Source organism: Schistocerca gregaria, chromosome 5 (assembly GCF_023897955.1).
Source record: "Schistocerca gregaria isolate iqSchGreg1 chromosome 5, iqSchGreg1.2, whole genome shotgun sequence".
NCBI lineage: Eukaryota > Metazoa > Arthropoda > Insecta > Orthoptera > Acrididae > Schistocerca > Schistocerca gregaria.
The window spans coordinates 382,379,620-382,398,450 of record NC_064924.1 but is presented as its reverse complement, the minus strand read 5'-3'; the positions used below and the strand labels follow the sequence as shown (position 1 = coordinate 382,398,450).

General features: G+C 43.9%; 1 protein-coding gene and 1 pseudogene across 1 annotated transcript in view; both read right to left on the bottom strand.

Moving 5' to 3' along the window:
- LOC126273353 (forkhead box protein D3-like) overlaps positions 1-18,410 on the bottom strand; it is a gene marked incomplete at its 3' end in the record, with an annotated part of 32,717 nt that extends 14,307 nt beyond the window's left edge. Inside the window, exon 1 of the mRNA XM_049976901.1 lies at positions 18,329-18,410. Coding sequence (XP_049832858.1) covers positions 18,329-18,410 — 82 coding nt within the window. The remainder of the gene's footprint in view (positions 1-18,328) is intronic.
- On the bottom strand, positions 2,402-2,519 carry LOC126274333 (5S ribosomal RNA; annotated as a pseudogene).
- Positions 18,411-18,831: the final 421 nt, after the last annotated feature.

The window sequence follows — 18,831 nt, the reverse complement described above, 5'->3', positions numbered from 1 at the left end:
ACCTGCGCCCGCGCAGCGCAAGAGCGAAGTCAACATTGCTCAACTCCCTACCATCCTCGAAAAGCGCGAACCAGCATTCATTTTTGATTCCAAAATTCCCCCACACTGTCTCAGAACATCATTCGCGCCAAAAGCGACCGTTCCCTCAACTTTCGAGCAGGGCTTTATAGCGTCAACTAGTCTCAGTTTAAGTTGACCAATCATGCCTCTGCTATTCAGCTGAGGGCACTGAACTTGCCCTTTGACCAGCTACGAAAACAACATTCCTAGACCACTGGCCATCCGGCGCCAGACAGTCGCACCCAGCAGGGCACGGTCCATAAGTATTCTGAGAATCAAGAGGACAATGCAGTCAGTCGGTGCCAGGAGTCTTCGTTCCGGCCGCGCCAGAACGGTAAACACATAAACTGCGGCAACACTCTGACATCACACCGGTCGTTTCGCCCTGCATACAGTAGGCGAAATTCCACCGGCGTCAGTAGTTCTGCCAGACGTTGAAGCCCGTTGTACGACCCTCTCAGTATTCGGAGAAGTGCAGGCCCCAACCGGAAACGCATACCTTGTGACACAATGTACCCTCTACATCATCAGGTTGCTACACCTTCATTCGTATTATTTTCCGCATTCAGGCAAATTGTCTCTTAAATGTCAACGACTGCATTTAGAACTGGAGTATTAAATTCCGTATCTGACAGAGACCACAGAATTCTATAATTCTATAACAAAGTTTACATGCTGTTCCGTGCTGGAGCGCTTGTAGATCAGATACACGGCGGAGAACAATCGCAATGGTTCTTTGCTTGCCGCCTCACCCCCCTGTCTTTGCACTCTCTTCGTCACTGAACTTTTCTCTCTTATGCTATGGCTCCAGCAAAACACCTTTATCTCAACTGTACCTCATCTACTGTTACCAGATTCTTCCCTATCTCCCTTCTCTCTCTTCCATCTCTCACTACTTCACAATCTCTCTCTCTGTCTCGCGAACACACACAAACGCATCCACACACACACAATTTCAAATGCCCGAACGCCACAATCCTGACATTTTCGGATTACATCTTTCTACAACACAACTCTTTAGTACTTCATCTCTCTTACCCTAACTACTTGCGTTCAACTACATTCAGAACCATGCCCTCATTCATGCCTTTCATGTGCATTTATGGCCCCAATTCCACTCTCCTCTTTCGCCTGCACTCTCATTATTTCATTGCTCCTCGCTCTCTCTCAAATACCTTCCTCTCTTTTTCCCTCATTGTAAGATTGCCTTCCTTCCTCAGACTACTACACTCCCTCACATTTTCCACTCTATTTTCCTTGAGCCTCATTTGATCTCTTTTCGTCACAGTCAACTCCCCCCCACTCACATAAATTAAAATAAATGGAACAATCGAAAACACGTCAGTAAATGTATGCGCACATGCGCATAAGAAATATAATGAGAAGAAATGTTTTTGAGATGAAATGTTCTTTAAATTTAGCTAATTGGTAGGCAACATTGTGAGGATCTAAGTAAACTTGTCAAAATTAAATCAAAATAGAAAAAAGCAATAACAGTGCAGTCTCCTGTGATTTGTGAAAACAACGCGATACACAAGTGTAGGCACCAACGTGTTACGAAATGCATAGTGCTTAACGTACAAAATGGGCACGGAGAAATGAATACTACAGACAAAATTGACTGTGATGTAAACGCAACGTAGTGAATCTTAGTTTTAAATGATATATATACAAGAAAAGCACGTGAAAGAAAGAACTTACTTCAATAGTCTAATAACAGGAACTATTTGGTTCTCGAGAAATACAAAATTGTAGTTAATGTATGACATAATAAAACCTAAGCTATTCCAATATCATTCCCAATAAAGCAATATGTCGTAATTACAACACCTTTGTTATAAGTTACGTATTGAAAGCACATACCGAGTTGTTATTCGTTTCTGATAATATACTATGAAAGACTTTTACTCAGTGGACGTTTCATGTTGGTGCTATAACGTCAGCGAGGAAGGAAGTCTACTCGACGCGCTGATCGCACTCTTGTGCGGCTTAGGACTTGTCCACGCACACTTAGAGAACAAGACACGTGTGATTCTCATAGACAGGTTTAGAGCTTTTTAAAAACAGAGCAATAAAGCCCACATAGAAATTCAAGATGCACGAAGAGCAACGGAAAAAAAATGGAAACTCCGCCCGAACAGGCCATGAAGGCCATGTCATCCTCAGAACAGATATCACTGGATGCGGATATGGAGGGGGGGGGGGGGGAGGGGGGGGGCATGTGGTCAGCACACCACTCTCCTCGCTCTCCTAGTCGTATGTCAGACTACGAGAGCAGAGCCGCTATTTCTCAATCAAGTAGCTCCTCAGTTTGCCTCACAAGTTCTGAGCGCACCTCACTTGCCAACAGCGCTCGGCAGACCGGATGGTCACCCATCCAAGTGCTAGCCCAGCCCGACAGCGCTTAACTTCGGTGATCTGACGGGAACCGGTGTTACCACTGCGGCAAGGCCGTCGGCAGCGGAAAAAGTGCTGGAGTGAATAGGAGTAACGCCTAAAGAACGTAGCAAACGTAAGAACACGTCAGCGGAACGAATGAGGAAGATTCAAGAGCATCTCAGACTACGACACATCGTCTGTAGCGATCGAGACTGAAGTCGTTGCTAGTAGCAGAGAGGCAAACACGGTGGGAAGAGACATGGGAAGCGAGCAGTCCACCCACAGCCAGACCAGAAGTAAAGGGAAAGCCGCCGATACGAGCCAGCACGCCATTGTGGGGCTCCGTGACAACAGCAGACTGAAGCAGCCAGCGAAAGTGTCTGAAAATGCTACGTGTTCAGAGCGTCCAGAATACTGTAGTATACTACTGGAACTTGAGACTGGTCATTGCTGGAGACTTTTCACAGCGAATGCTTACAGGCAGTGGCGGCTCGTGCAAAATTACACCAATATGCTACAATAGGGTGGCCTATAGCCTTTTGCCTTGCGAGAGTAGTAATCGTAACTAAATTGAATATATTAATTTGGCGTATATAAATTAAATTGTTTAAATATTTTTAAATTTTATATCTAATAGTTTAGCATTGCGAGGAATAAAGTAAAATGGAAAAAAGATGTCAGTAGCAGGAACTGAATCTGAGTCGACGAATTGCCAGAGTGCTTGACAACACAACCACGAAGCCATTCCCCCAAGTACTCTACGTTTACATAATACATTAGACGAACATTCAAAGCAGCGTATCATAGTGCTATAGTGCCGGAAGGCCTGACGTCACATCAGAGCATGCCAAGGCTCACGAGAAAGACAGACCTCCGCTCGTACGTCACAGCACGTGACGAGTGTCAGCAGCAGTCTCCGGCGGGGAGTGAGTAACTATTTCAGACGAATTTAATCATTCTTTACTGCGTGTTTGAAAGCATGCAAGTTCTCGGTAGCACACATACAAAATTTAGATCTTTAGTGGACACATTTTCAATTCAATATTGACTTCTGGTGGAGCCTGCATGCAGCCGAGATTTCACGAAGTATGGTGGACAACCCGACTAGTGTGACGCCACAAGTTCGCTGCAGGGCCCGTATATCTCGTTGGCTCCGAGAGCATCCGCAGTCGAAAACAGACAGCTGTGCCCCTTTTCTGAGTTGATCGTAGCACAACTGACCATCATTTCGGCAGTCGACTTTAGTTTCTAGTTACTGCGGAGAGAGAGCTACAAAACCTGTTTTTTGTCAATTTTATTTTTTTAACAGTACACATTCGAAGAGAAATGGCATAATTTTAGTGCGATATTTACAGTGTGCTGTAACACATTAGCACATTATAACCGGCCGCCACTGAGTACTAATATAAATGTTATGTATGTGATCGGTGTTGCAGGCAAGCGATATTGCCATTATTTGCTGCTGGAAAGCGCGTGAGCGCCCCAATGCTGCCAACTGGTGACTTCAATATCTTCGTAAATGCTAGAACAGATTGGTAGGATACTTGTGTAAACATTAACGCTGGGAATGAAATATTGTTTTCGTATATACGTTGGAGTTGCTGCTGCATCAAGTCCCATACTCTGATGAGACCGGAATCCACGCAGCTTTGCTACGTGTACTGTGCGAAACAAATTCGCAACATGCGGTTCCAGCGATTTACTCAGCTATGTGTACTTGCGGACCAGAAACGACACTCCACAATATTACATCGTTAAATCACTCAATAATCGTGACCAGCCTCGCTCTGATCTACAAGGCAGAGTTGAAACTGTTTCCTTTCGCATACCAGTGCTCAGTGCTCTGTAAGACTTTCAGATCCGAACACAAAATTGGTAAATGCGCACCGTAAACAGTCGCTACACTATTTCCAACTGGTTTCTAGCCTCTCCCGCTGATAACTGCCTACACACACATAACAGGGAAACATATACTAAGACACCATATTTCAAGTTTCCATTGAAAAACGCAGAATTATTGGCTTCTAGTACACCTCGCCAAGTACTCCGCCTACAGTTAACTGATGGCTCCATGCTCTGCTAAGCAAGCTCTTCATACAGTGTAGTTTCACGCACAAGAGTACCTGCACCCGCAATGAACTCACAAGTAGAACATCACTGATCCCTAAGGTTCACCGAATCCCCACTTGATAGAATTGAAAGCCTGCCCTCGTTGAATTGCACTATCTTTGGGGTTCATAAAAAAGACTCACGTGTAAGTAAAAACAGTCCGTGATGATTTCAGTTTCGAAGTGGCAATGACCTAAGCAAAGTATATCAAAAATGGTTCAAATGGCTCTGAGCGCTATGGGACTCAAGATCTGAGGTCATCAGTCCCCTAGAACTTAGAACAAATTAAACCTAACTAACCTAAGGACATCACACACATCCATGCCCGAGGCAGGATTTGAACCTGCGACCGTAACAGTCACGCGGTTCCGGACTGAAGCGCCTAGAACCGCACAGCCACCGCGGCCGGCCAAAGTGCATCGGTATAAGTAATGGGGGAGGGGGGAGGAGAGATTCATGGAGAGTTAATCAAGGCAAACTGAAATTAGAATGCCGACTGCAGTTCCCATGCACCTCCTAACTACGTACATCAACAAATGTTTTATCCATTCTTGCCGTACTTTACTAATAATCTGAAAAACCCAGAAATAGTGTGGTAGCAGAAATTATCTCGATCACTCCATCTCCGCTGGCAGATCCAGCAACGACACAGACTTACGTGTATAGCTGACGTTTCTAAGCTGACGGGGAAAAAAATCGAAACACCAAAAAATACATAATGTAGAGTAATGAAATTTTGGGACCTTTTTTATCTAGGCGACACATTTAAGTGATCCAGAAGCAGCTTTCATCAGAAAACGCAACTGACCTTCGCGCTGCTCTCCAATGAGCTCTCGCTTGACACCACCGAAGTCGCAAATGGTGGTGGTTTGGGATCAATGGAACTCTCCCTGCAGGCCATCTCGATCTGAGCTGACCTTGAAGTAACAGATTTGTAACAGGTCGTTGTGTCACTGTGGTACCAACTCCGCTCAAATTGTTGCTGCAGATGCAGTATGTTGCTCCAGAGCCATATACCGAACACGGTGATCTTACCTCTCAGTAGAGAAACGTTTCCGCCCGGAGCCCAGTCTTCTTGCTACCGTACATTCATCTGACCACCGCTGCCAGCAGTCATGTACAGTGGCTATAGTCTTGCTAAGCCTTTCTGCAGTATTGCAGAAGGAATATCCAGCTTCTCGTAGCCCTATTACAAGACCTCGTTCCAACGCAGTGAGGTGTTGATCATGGCGTCCTTGCGCCTTAAAGGCGTTCTTGACTAACAACAGCTCACCACGTCCACTCGCAAAGGAAACTAACGCTCAAGACCGTTATAGAGTGTATTTAAGGGAAACCTACTTTTTATTTTCACAGTGGCGCCACTCTTATGCGACTGGTGCGAAATTTGAACTGACATCATCTTTCATGTGGAAGAACAGGCCTGCCATCCTTTGCTTACGTCGCACAACTCCTTCTGGGTTACACGATAATTTTTCGTCAGCATATATAGAATTATTGCAATCTCTACCTTAGACAGTCTGTTTCACCACAGCTTTGAAAGATAATAAATTATTAAGATGTTAACTATATGGAAACGTAATATAATGATCAATATCCCTTCACAACACTACGTACTGGATACGAAAATGGATTTCCGCGGACCATATACCTTTACATTCCCACCGGATGGATAAAGACAAATGAAAATCATAGGATATTATTATTAATTCCTGAAACTCTTTGTTACGAGTGGAAGAGCATTGAGATAATAGGCCTACACCTGAAACCTTTAGTTGTCACCTGAAGAAGTTCTAAGAACCCGGAAGCCGATTCGTGAAAAAATAATTATTATTTTGTACAATATCAGGACGTGTACCCTACTTAAGGTTAAAAAATGTACTGATCTTCCTGAAAGCACAAATAATGGCCTAACGTTCCCCGGCCAAATGCAACAGCTAAATGTATACTGGACAGAAACTTAATTTTCCACATCTGAACGGCCACATAATGTACACTTACGTAAATGCAGCGCAAATCAGCGTAAATGTCCAAAGCCAGCAACAACCTTACCACAATCCAGAACAAAGTGGGATGAATGTGCTCAGTTTGCTATCACAAGAAAACAAAAATCAGAGTGCTCTTATGTATGGCTCATCTGGCCCCACGAAACGAGTTATGCCGCCCAGCGTTCCTATTAGGTGGCTCCAGTTAGAAATCGCACGACCCACCAATACATGCCTTCCAGAGATGTGCTGCTCTAGCAGGCAGACAGCTCTTTGAGTTGGACCAGTGAGTATCGTAGAGAGCACATTACGCAGCATGAAAGCTGTTTCCCGCCAAAGGAGACAGCTTTCAAGCTTGGCATCTTCAAAAACGAGATTTCTCTCCCCGGAGCTTGCGTATCACCTTCTATTTCCGTGAAGGCTGCAGCACGACCTCATACTTTTGCGAGCTCTTAAAACCGTTGCACATTGTCTTCGACATTTATGCCTTTTAGCGAATACCTCTGGAGTCGAACACAGGCAGTTTCATTAGCCATTTCCTGCTGGCACTAACAAACCTCCACTTCAGAGCTCTGCTTCCTGCTAAGACTAATCAAAAGTTTTTCCTCAATAAGCGTAGAAAACACCGTCACGGAAAGTCAGACACCCTGGAGTTCAGCGATCAGCACTAGCCAAAAGATGCGGCTAGAAACCGGTATGTTACAGAAACTCAAAACGACAGGCTCAGTCACAGTTTCATAGATTTAACAATGTCTAAACGGATGCTCATGATATGTAACCTATTTATGTCTTACAACCTTGCCGCGCGGGATTAGCCGAGCGGTCATGAACGCTGCAGTCATGGACTGTGCTGCTGGTGCCGCCGGCGGGGGTTCGAGTTCTTCCTCGTGCGTGGCTGTGTGTGTTTGTCCTTAGGATAATTTAGGTTAAGTAGTGTGGAAGCTTAGGGACTGATGACCTTAGCAGTTAAGTCCCATAAGATTTCATACACATTTGAGCATTTCTTTTCTTACAACCTCATGCTTTTAAATTCGAATCATTCCATTATCTTTGTAAACATATAAACGTCACTTATTATCACATTTCTGTCGGCATATTAATGTTTTGCCGCAAGAAAGCTTCATTAGCATTTCAAATGCAGCGCACTAACAGTTCCTTTTTCCCACTGAACGACACCGGCTGTCCCTTAAGCACGGCCCTGTACTACTAACGTGGCACCAGACAACAGACAGCCGTTCGTCGGCCGTCCGTTGGGTGGATGCGCCACAGCGAGCAAGAAGCAGTTGGGATGCTGCAGAGGCGCGGAGGAAAATGCGAGCGACACAACTTCACACTCAGCACAGGCGGCACACTATTTGCTTACTTCGCAACAAAAGTTGGCGCGGCCCGGTATCGGCAGCGGACGGAAAACTCTCCGCATCTGGACGTATGTGTGGGTGGGTGTGGGGGCGGGTGCGGGCGAGGGGAGCAAGGGGTGGAGGCGCAGGCAGGCGGCGCGGGCCGCCCCCGTCATCCGCGGCCGGGGCGCGCCGGCTTTTGCAGTCCGCGGCGAGGAGGGGGCCCGCTGCGCTGCGCCGCACTCACCCGGGGGGAAGCCGCGGGGACACTCCCTCCCTCTGGCTTCCTCGCGGGAAACTTTTTATTTTTCGAACCTCTTTCAAATGTTAGCCGAAAGTTAGTTAATACACTACTCGCCATTAAAACTGAAGAAGAAATGGAGATGATAAACGGGTATTCATTGGACAAATATATTATACTAGAACTGACATGTGATTACATTTTCACGCAATTTGGGTGCATAAATCCTGAGAAATAAGTACCCAGAACAACCACCTCTGGTCGTAATAACGGCCTTGATACGCCTGGGCATTGTGTCAAATACAGTTTAGGTACTGCTGCCCATGCAGCTTCAACACGATACCACAGTTCATCAAGAGTAGTGACTGGCGTATTGTGACGAGCCAGTTGTTCGGCCACCATTGACCAGACGTTTTCAATTGATGAGAGATCTGGAGAATGTGCTGGACAGGGCAGCAGTCGAACATTTTCTATATCCAGAAAGGCCCGTACAGGACCTGCAACATGTGGTCGTGCATTATCGTGCTGAAATGCAGGGTTTCACAGGGATTGAATGAAGCGTAGAGCCACGGGTCGTAACACAAATATGAAATGTAACGTCCACTGTTCAGAGTGCCGTCAATGAGAACAAGAGGTGACCAAGACGTGTAACCAATAGCACCCCATACCATCACGCCGGGTGATAAGCCAGTATGGCGATGATGAATACACGCTTCCAATGTGCGTTGACCGCGACCATAATGATGCTGTAAACAGAACCTGGATTCATCCGAAAAAATGACGTTTTGCCATTCGTGCACCCAGATTCGTCGTTGAGTACACCATCGCTGGCGCTCCTATCTGTGATCGAGCGTCAAGGGTAACCGCAGCCATGATCTCCGAGCTGACAGTCCATGCTGCTGCAAACGTCGTCGAACTGTTCGTGCAGATGGTTGTTGTCTTGCGAAGGTCCCCATCTGTTGAGTCAGGGATCGAGACGTGGCAGCACGATCCGTTACAGCCATGCTAGTGATACGAGGCCGTTGTGATCCAGCACGGCGTTCCGTATTACTCTCTTGAACCCACTGATTACATATTCTCCTAACAGTCTTTGGATCTCGACCAACGCGAGCAGCAATGTCCCTATACGATAAACCGCAATCGCGATAGGCTACATTCCGACCTTTAACAAAGTCGGAAACGTGATGGTACGCATTTCTCCTCCTTACACGAAGCATCACAACAACGTTTCACCAGGCAACGCCGGTCAACTGCTGTTTATGTATGAGAAATCGGTTGGAAACTTTCCTCATGTCACCACATTGTAGGTGTCGCCATCGGCGCCAACCTTGTGTGAATGCTCTGAATAGCTAATCATTTGCATATCACAGCATCCTTTGCATGTCGGTTAAATTACGCGTCTGTAGCACGTCATCTTGGTGGTGTAGAAATTTTAATGGCCTGTAGAATATCCAATTATCAATGCGCATGACGTACCACAGTCAGAAATTTATAAGATTTCAAAAGGGTGAATAACATTCTACACCTTTATCCTTCCGCATATTTATTTCTTAACATAGTCACCCTGGCCAAGAATACAAATGTCCTACCGAGAGACCAATTTGTTGGTACTGTCACCATAGAACTTTTAGCTTTGCTGACTGAGCCACAACTTTACCTCTGCTTGCACCGTTTCATCACTGTTAAAGTGAAGTCCTCGAAATTTGGGAAAAAAATGAAAATCGGACAGGGAAAAGTCTGGACGGTATGGAGGTTGATATAATCCTAGACGTCGGGATTACTGCAAATCGAAATTTGGGAAAAAATGAAAATCGGACAGGGAAAAGTCTGGACGGTATGGAGGTTGATATAATCCTAGACGTCGGGATTATTGCAGATGTCGCAGTGCTCGTGTGTGTGCTAGCATTGTGATAGTGAAGGAGAGGGTGCTCTACGTAGGAGATTGCTCACAAAACATCCTAAAATATTTTGCAGTGATTTAGGAACTTATCAGAAAGGGCTAACAGGGGAGTATGAATATAACAAAGAAGAGCAGCACGAAGGGTGATAGGTTTGTTTGAGTCGCAAGCGAGTGCCAATAAAATGAATAAAAAGTCTTGAAGATTGATGCCATCCATCCCTTGAGCGCGTACGTGTAAAGTTTCAGGAACCGGTATTAAGAGAAAAATATGGGAATATACATCAGCTCCACCGTATTGATTGAACTTCTAGGGATCAGCCAGCCGCTGTGGCCGAGAGGTTCTAGGCGCTTTATTCCGGAACCGCGCGACTGCTACCGTCGCAGGTTCGAATCCTGCCTCGCGCATGGATGTGTGTGTGATGTCCTTTCGCCGGTAAATTGCAAGCTATACACCTCGAGCTGTCATACGATATCGGACGCTGTGTATTTCGCTTACAGTATCATTTACTCCAAGTCCTGATTCAACCCCGAATGGTGTGTGAGAAGAAAGACTGTCGGTAGGTGTCTGTATGAACCTGAAAGCGTTTCTCTTACCGTCGTGGTCACTGCGCGATACGTATGTACAAAGAAGTGATGCGTTGCCTCAGTCGTCTTGGAACGTACGCTCTGGAATTTTAACACCATACCACAGTGGTGAAATTTGTGTTTCGTAGCCTCCTCTGGAGTTGATTGAGGATCTTCACGACGCTCTCGCGTCAGATGAATGTTGTGCTGTTGCTTCTAATATATGTAAATGATGTTCCACTTTCAAATTATGTCACGAATTAGTTAATAGCCAGACTACAATGAGCACTGTACACCTCTGTAACTTCTGTAATTCCTGAAAATTTCAAATTGTTTATTTTAGTGAAGAGGAGTTTAAGATTAAGTGGAAGAGTTTCAGAAATATGTACGTATTTATGAGGATGTAATAACTTTTGGTTGCATTAACAATGTCATTAATTAATATAATCAAATGAAACTATATAGCTCCTGAGATCTTTTCAAGTTTCAGAGATCTATGATTCATATATGAAGACTGAAGTGACAGATGAAAATTTCTACCAAGGTTGGGATTCGAGCACAGGTCTCCTGCTCACTACACAGATATGCAAATCACTATGCCACTCAGGCACAGTAGTTTCGCTTCACTCTGCTTATATACGTCACAGATGTTTGAGATTTTAAGGTTTTTGGGTCCAAATAGTTTCTTTTGATTAAAGTACCTGCACTTGCGTTTCAGGCAGGATTCCCTGTCGTCGTTTGCTGCTGAGATGCTATTCCAATGCAGTTGGAGAGCCTCTGCAATGCTGTTCAAGTTCAGCGGGAATACCAAATGGGGATTTGTATTGAGGGGGGAGGTCATGTTAGGGCATCATGTGCAGTTGTTCAAAGCCACTGTGCCAGGGAGGCGTAGTGGTTAGCATATCTGGTTAGTGAGCAGGAAAATTGGGTTCGAATCCTGGCCTTCGTACAAATTTTCATTCGTGACTTCAGTCTGCATATATACACAACAATAATTTTATTTCGTAATGGGTAGCATTATGAAATTATAAGAGAGGGACCCACTGGTTCTGATGAATATAACTAACAACATACGTGCATAAGTGTGTTTTACTTTGAACGAAGATTATTTATCGCGTAATTAACCTGATCTGTTATGCAGAACAGCTGGCGCCGTAGAGAGAGAAGGAAAGCTCGAGGCTACATCTGTACATGTTCTATTGCATCCTGGCAGTCCTTTCTAGTTAGGGTTCCTGTTTGGAATTATCCACAATGCACAACTTGCTAGCCTCTTCTGACGACTCAGAAGATCAAGGCGCTTTCGTTCAAGGGAGGAGGGGGGGGGGAGTATGTAATTGCTAACTGCATCCGCTGCACATAAGCTCTTTTTTTAATCCGTTTCTTGTTAACCAGCAACCATAAACTAATCCATTAAAACTGTTTGCTGAGTAATGGAATTAGGGCCCCAACTAGAGTGCAATCATGTTATTAATTGTTCTTAAAAATCTTTTGCATGTGGGTCAACGAGGAGCCAAATAGTATTTCAGTCGAGAGGATTGAGTACTGGATGGAGAAGGCGTGAGCAATGATGGCAACATAACAATACTCTAGACATCACGAATTATACAAAAGCGTCATGAAGCTAAAAGAAGTCACTAAAAAATTGTTAATGTTAGTCATACCCTTGCGTTCTTTCTAGACCAATGGTTCCAAACCTTACTGAGACAATTATCCCTGAGTGCATCAGGTAGTACCATACCCTCCCTGCTCCAGACACTAACTACACTTCAGACTGAAAAGGAACTTTCTTTGAACACTTTCGTTTTTATAATGACGAAAGGTAAACGATATTTAGTTTTTGTAGGCGTTTTATTAAACCACAAACTAATGAGTCGGCGACAAAATTGGTACAGCTTTTTTCTAACAACCTTTTCCTACAGAAATATGAAGCAGTTCTCATTTGCGAGAGCTACCTACAACTCCTTCGCAGGAAAGAAAGCCAGCTACCAGATTAATGGTATACAATTCTTACAAAATATTTCCCCCACTGCACCCCTCATCTCCCGAGTAACAGTTGCTTCACACACACAGCCTGTGCCACAGTTTAACATCAATAAAAGTAAAATACGTGCACCCTACTTCAACCTACGGTTTGTAAATCACTTGATTGCTGGACTCCTTACTTCTGAATTGGCAGAGACTGGTAGATCTCAGTCTGTCATTACTTCGTATCTGACCACTGCCAGTAACAATAATAACAGAATTTAGACTGTACAGCATTGTGGTAGCCAGTACGTAGTTACTGTTGTGCACCACTGCAAAGCGAATAATGAAGCGAGCTCTGGTCTTTTGTGGGAACTACCTACGCCTCGGATAAGGTAGTTCATAAGATATTTAAGCATATGTGATGTATAAGGGTTGCCCAGAAAGTAGTACACCATATTTTTTTTTCTCAGCGGAAAAGAGTGCTACGCATGCAAAACCTTAACGTGTGTATTATTTGAAGTCTCCTGAGTGAGCACGTCAAGTTTCCGTCACTGCCGACAGATAGCGTAGCTGCAGGACAGTTTCAAAATGGCGTCTGTAGGTAATGTGCGTTAAAAGCAACGTGCCGTCATTGAATTCCTCATTGTAGAGAAAGAAACTGTGGGGAATATTCACAAACGCTTGTGCAAAATCTATGGAGCATCTGCTGTCGACAGAAGTGCAGTTAGTCGCTGGGCACAGAGTGTGAGGTCATCAAAAGGCGGTTTGGCCGAGCTCCACTAATTTGCAGCGGTCGGTGAGACCATCCACGGCTATCACACCGCACATGTTTTGAGCGAGCTGATGTTATCATTCGCGAGGACAGACGCATTAAGAATCGTCAGTTGGCGCCGCATCTCTCACTCAGCAAAGGAAGTATGGATGCAAATAACTGCACTCTTGAATATTCAAAAGTGTGTGAAAGATGGGTCCTGCAATGTCATCCTACAGCTCTGACCTAGCCCCCTTGGACTTCCACTTGTTTGGGCCATTTAGGAATGCCATTTGTGGCAGACATTTTGAGAACGATGAGGCGGTGATTGACAGAGTGAAGCTCTGACTCCACCACCAGGACAAGAATGGTACCGACAGGGCATACACGGCCTTGTTTCACGCTGGGAGAAGGCCATAGAACGGGATGGAGGTTACGTGGAAAAATGATGTGTGTAGCCAAAACACCATTCTTTCGTCTGTGTTTTTCTCATTATCTTCAATAAAGAATTATCGAAGAAAAAAATGCTCTGCGTTACTTTCTGGGCAACCCTCGTATATCTCTCAGTTTTCCTGTCATGTATGCATGCACAGAGTACAAAGTACATGTGTAGTGTTGTACTATGTGAAGAAGGCGTTCAAACATTCGTTTCAAAAGCTGCAATCCCCCACAAAATTGTGTAATGCATTAATAGTTATTGGTAACCCGTGTAAACTGTATTAGTTTTACGAAATGGGATAATACTAATGATCTTTTAAAAACAATTTAGTTTCTTGAACGAAACTTAACTGAACACTTTTGTTTTAGCCCCCCAGAAAAGTACATCTCACCTTCTAATTAAATATCACTGTTCTAGACTAATAATTATTTCTTGTTGTGCCAGGCCACATTTACTGAACTGAATGTGTTTAATTTTCATTGAGGGAAGTTAGATATCATGAGGTGCAATAAGGTGTATGTGTTTTCAGTATATATTTATTATTTGTTCTTTTACAGCCATTCATTGTTTTTGTTTGGTATAATGTGAATATTTGAGTGTATGTGAGATGATACGATGATTAATTTATTAAATAAGAGTGCAGTCTAGCTTACCTATTCACGGTTGAATTTTAAAATTTTGTACGTGGCTGGAGCATCAGCCATAGGATGAAATATTAGTGGAGAAATAACAAGGAGCCAATCAGTTGCAAAATGGAAGGTTTTTGTAAAATGGTTGACCATAGTTTCAAAGTTTATAAAAAGTCTTCTTCAGAAGGATATTAGCGACAACTGGGTCACATATTGTCTATTTCTGAACTAACTACGCTACGCATATAATCCAATTCTCACTAATATTTTTCTGAAGTAGACGTTTCATAAATGTTGAAACCATGGTCAAGGGGTTTAAACAAACCTTCAATTTAGCATATGACTGATTTTTTTCATGAACCTTTAGTTAACAATAGGTAGTGGACAGTATTGTTTAGTTTTTGAATTAACATTTCACATTATTAAACGTCCAGAGCGGCGTAGCTTTTCGCATTGTAGGAAGCAGGTGACAACACGAAGTCACATACGAAATCAGGGCACCCGCAGCAGTTTCAGTATTGGGTTCGTTGGTATAATCTGACATTTTTATGTTAGGTCCCTTTTTATGGTAGATTCCTAAGTGCCAGATTAGCGGGACTAATTGTGTATTGTGTGTTCACGAACTGAAGGTTAGAACTAAGGAAATTAAATACAACCTTCCAGCCCATAAATAACGAGAACCTCCGTAAAATGTCATCAGAAATTAGTTATAGTCAGATATCAATGAGCGTGGAGTAGCACAGGGTTCTGTTTTCGGTCCCGTGTTGCTTCTGATATACATAAATGCTAACCTCTCTTACACTTAGTTAACAGCTCACGCCTTTGTTATTTCTGACATCCGTAAAGGGTATTCCACTTTCAAACGTTGGTAGAAATTGGTTAATAGCTAAACATCAACGAGCAATTCGCACTTCAAATTTCTGTTTGCGGTCCTCTATTGCTTCTGGTATAAATTAATGATATTCGACTTTCAGATGTTGGTGGAAATTTAGTTAATGGCACAACATCAGTGGGCATGATGTATCAGAAGCTTTTACTTTCGGTCCTCTATTGCTTCTGATATACGATAGCAAGACATCAATGAACATGGTGTATCGATCGGTTGCATTTTTGATACTAGCTTCCTTCTGATATGCAAATATTGTAATCTTGCAGGTGATATAAGAACAGGACTGAAAATGATATCAGTCCTCTAAATGAAAAGGCGTCTAACGAAATATTCAAGACAAATGAACTATCTTTCGATCTTGATAAGATTCAGGGCACACAATTCGGTACTTCCCACAGAGATCCAAACGCTTTGAAAGTGTTTTACTCAAAAAATGAGAAATAAGAAGCATATATAGTTAAGTTTTTGGGATTACAGTTACATTTAATTGGAAAAGCCATGTCCTAAAGTAATGAGTGAAGTGTATTTTTGGATTAATGGTATTTGCTTACTAAAAAAGGAAAAATTAAGTTTATTCTACACATTTTGATACACTAAAATGAGATATGAAATCATATTTTGTAACAGCGGAACTTACAAGGAAAGCAATTTCAAAATACAGAAGTGTGTTATAAGAATTCTATGAGATGTTGCATCCTACAGACACCTTTTCAAACAACCCGGTCTGTTTTGTCGTTATTTTACGTACTGAAGTTTCCCGTTGCCAGCTATCTGACCTTCACCTCTTCAAGTGGCGTTTGACTCTTATTTCTTCCACCCATATGGTAGTTATCTTGTCAAGTCTACCAATCTTAAGGAAAAATGCGTTGGTCCGACATCTGATGCTTCAATTTGTTGGGTAGACAGCTAAGACCAAATGAGACCTTCTAGTGATGTGGTCCGGAAAGACCATGGCAGTTCGAGCAGCTCATTTCTTTGTCTTCACTTAATAGTTATCTGTTCCTAACAAAGCTCAGGAGGTGTACCAATGAACTGGCCGCAAAGCATACGATCTACTCAAAAATAGCGCAGTGGTGTGTACGTAGCGTGGCAGGTAGAAACCTCAAGTTTTCAGTGTTTACCCCGGACAATTTGTATAATAATAGTTCGGCTTTGTCGGACACTTTTTGTATGTGGTTATTGAAGTTTAGTCGTTCGTCAATGTGTATGGCTAGGTATCGTGTTGTTGTACTACATGTTTTGGAAATGTTTTCTAGTTTGACCAGGGGGTTTCTTTGAGCTTCACTTTTAGCTTTATGTTGGTAGACTGTTTTATTGGTCGGTATGTTTAATTTATTCTTTTTACACCAGTTGTTTATCTGTTTTCACATGCTGTTTGATTTTCTTTCCAGGTTTACTCTTGCGTCGAGCGTTAGTATCACGAGTAAGATGCCTGTATAAACAATTACTCCACTGCTCTGTTCAGTTTCCTCTACCATTTGTAGTAACAGTTCAACGGCAGTATCCCAAAGAACTGATACACAGATAGAGCCGTGCAGATATCCCTTAGTAACTCTCTTCACAACCTTGCGATGTCCTGCACACGATTCTGCTATTCTGCTGTTACAATAGTACAGGATACTATTACATACCGTCGAAGATACGTGCAATTCTTTAAGACGTGGAAACATCGCAGGCCACCACACATTGTCAAATTCACTTGCGATGTCATCTAGGATGTACTGAAATTATGAGAAGAGCACAGAATGAGATTTTCACTCTGCAGCGGACTGTGCGCTTATAAGAAACTTCCTGCAGATTAAAACTGTGTGCCGGACCGAGACGCGAACTCGGGACTTTTGCCTTTCGCGGGCAAGTGCTCTACCATCTGAGCTACCCAAGCACGACTCATGCCCCGTCCCCACAGCTTTACTTCCGCCAGTACCTTGTCTCCTACCTTCCAAACTTCCTTTCTTTCAGGAGTGCTAGTTGTGCAAGGTTCGCAGGAGAGCTTCTGTAAAATTTGGAAGGTAGGAGACAAGGTACTGGCAGAAGTAGGGCTGTGAGGACGGGGCGTGAATCATGCTTGGGTAGCTCAGTTGGTGGAACACTCGGTCCGGCACACAGTTTTAATCTACCAGGAAGTTTGCTTCATTGTTATTTCTGAAGTCAAACTGATGATGACTAAGGCACCTGAGTCCCCAGCGTGCCTGTAGGTGATGGTACAGGAGGCGCTCGCGGACCTTAGCTAAAACCTGATCCCCACTCAAGCGGGCCTTGAAGCCCCAGCTGTACCGACCGGCCGCCGTGTCATCCTACACCCACATGGGTCACTGGATGCGGATATGGTTGGTCATGTGGTCAGTACACCGTCCTCCCGGCCATATGTCAGTTTACGAGACTGGAGCCGCTACTTCTCAGTCAAGTAGCTCCTGAGTTTGCCTCATAAGGGGTGAGTATATGCCGCTTGCCAACAGCGTCGGCAGACCGGATGGTCACCCATCCAAGTGCTTGCCCAGTTTGACAGCGCTTAACTTCGGTGATCTAACGGGAACCGTTGTTACCACTGTGACAATGGACCTTAGCTAGTACATTTAATAGACACACTCGTCTATGTGGTTTTGCCTACTTGTTAATTATGATTGTGTTCGCAGTTTTCCATTTGCGGGAATCTTCCCTAGTCGTATGGGTAAAAAAGTAGCTCTGAGCACTATGGGACTAAACTGCTGTGCTCATCAGTCCCCTAGAACTTAGAACTACTTAAACCTAACTAACCTAAGAACATCACATACATCCATGCCCGAGGCAGGATTCGAACCTGCGACCGTAGCAGTCGCACGGTTCCGGACTGAGCGCCTAGAACCGTGAGACCACCGCGGCTGGCCCCTAGTCGCATCATTTAATACATCTCTAAGAAATGGGATAATCTGTGGGGAAATTTGTAGTACTGCTTCTGCATGGGTGACATGAGGACCTGAGGCTTTCTTCCCTTCCAGCTTTGATAGTGTCTAAGCGACATTCTCTCGCGGGAAAACGGCAAGCGACGGTGTCTGACCTGTATTCCTATTCCATTTCTCTTCTCAGTTGTGCTTGTATATGGTTACCTGTTTGCAGGTCGTCGTCCAGGAAGAATTTGTGCAGCAGATCAATTCCGTCCTTGAGCCATGACAAAACTAATGGGGCCATCACACCCTCTATCAAACGTCTATCATCTGTATGGTACTCCAGGATGATGTCTTTTAGTTGTATTTCTACGTAGTTGTCCCAGAGTCGTCATCTTGTCTTCAGGAGTAGCGTTCTGTATCTGAATTTAGTGTTCTTAGTCCCGTGCTACTTTGGTTGGTATTTTGGTACTGCTTTCGCATCTTCTTCATTAGTTTTCGTAACTTTGTTAGCTCAGGGCTCCATGGGAGTTTCGCCGATATGCTGCCTGAAGTTGGTATCCCGTCTTTTTGTGCTTTATGAAATAGCTTTGTTAGATGGTGAATTATAAAGTCAACGCTTCCTTATATCGCTTGTAACTGGATGTCGTTTCTCTGCCTCCTTAGTCATGACCATTCAGCCTTGTTCAAGATGAGCTTGTCCTTCCTGTCTAAGCTTGTGTGTC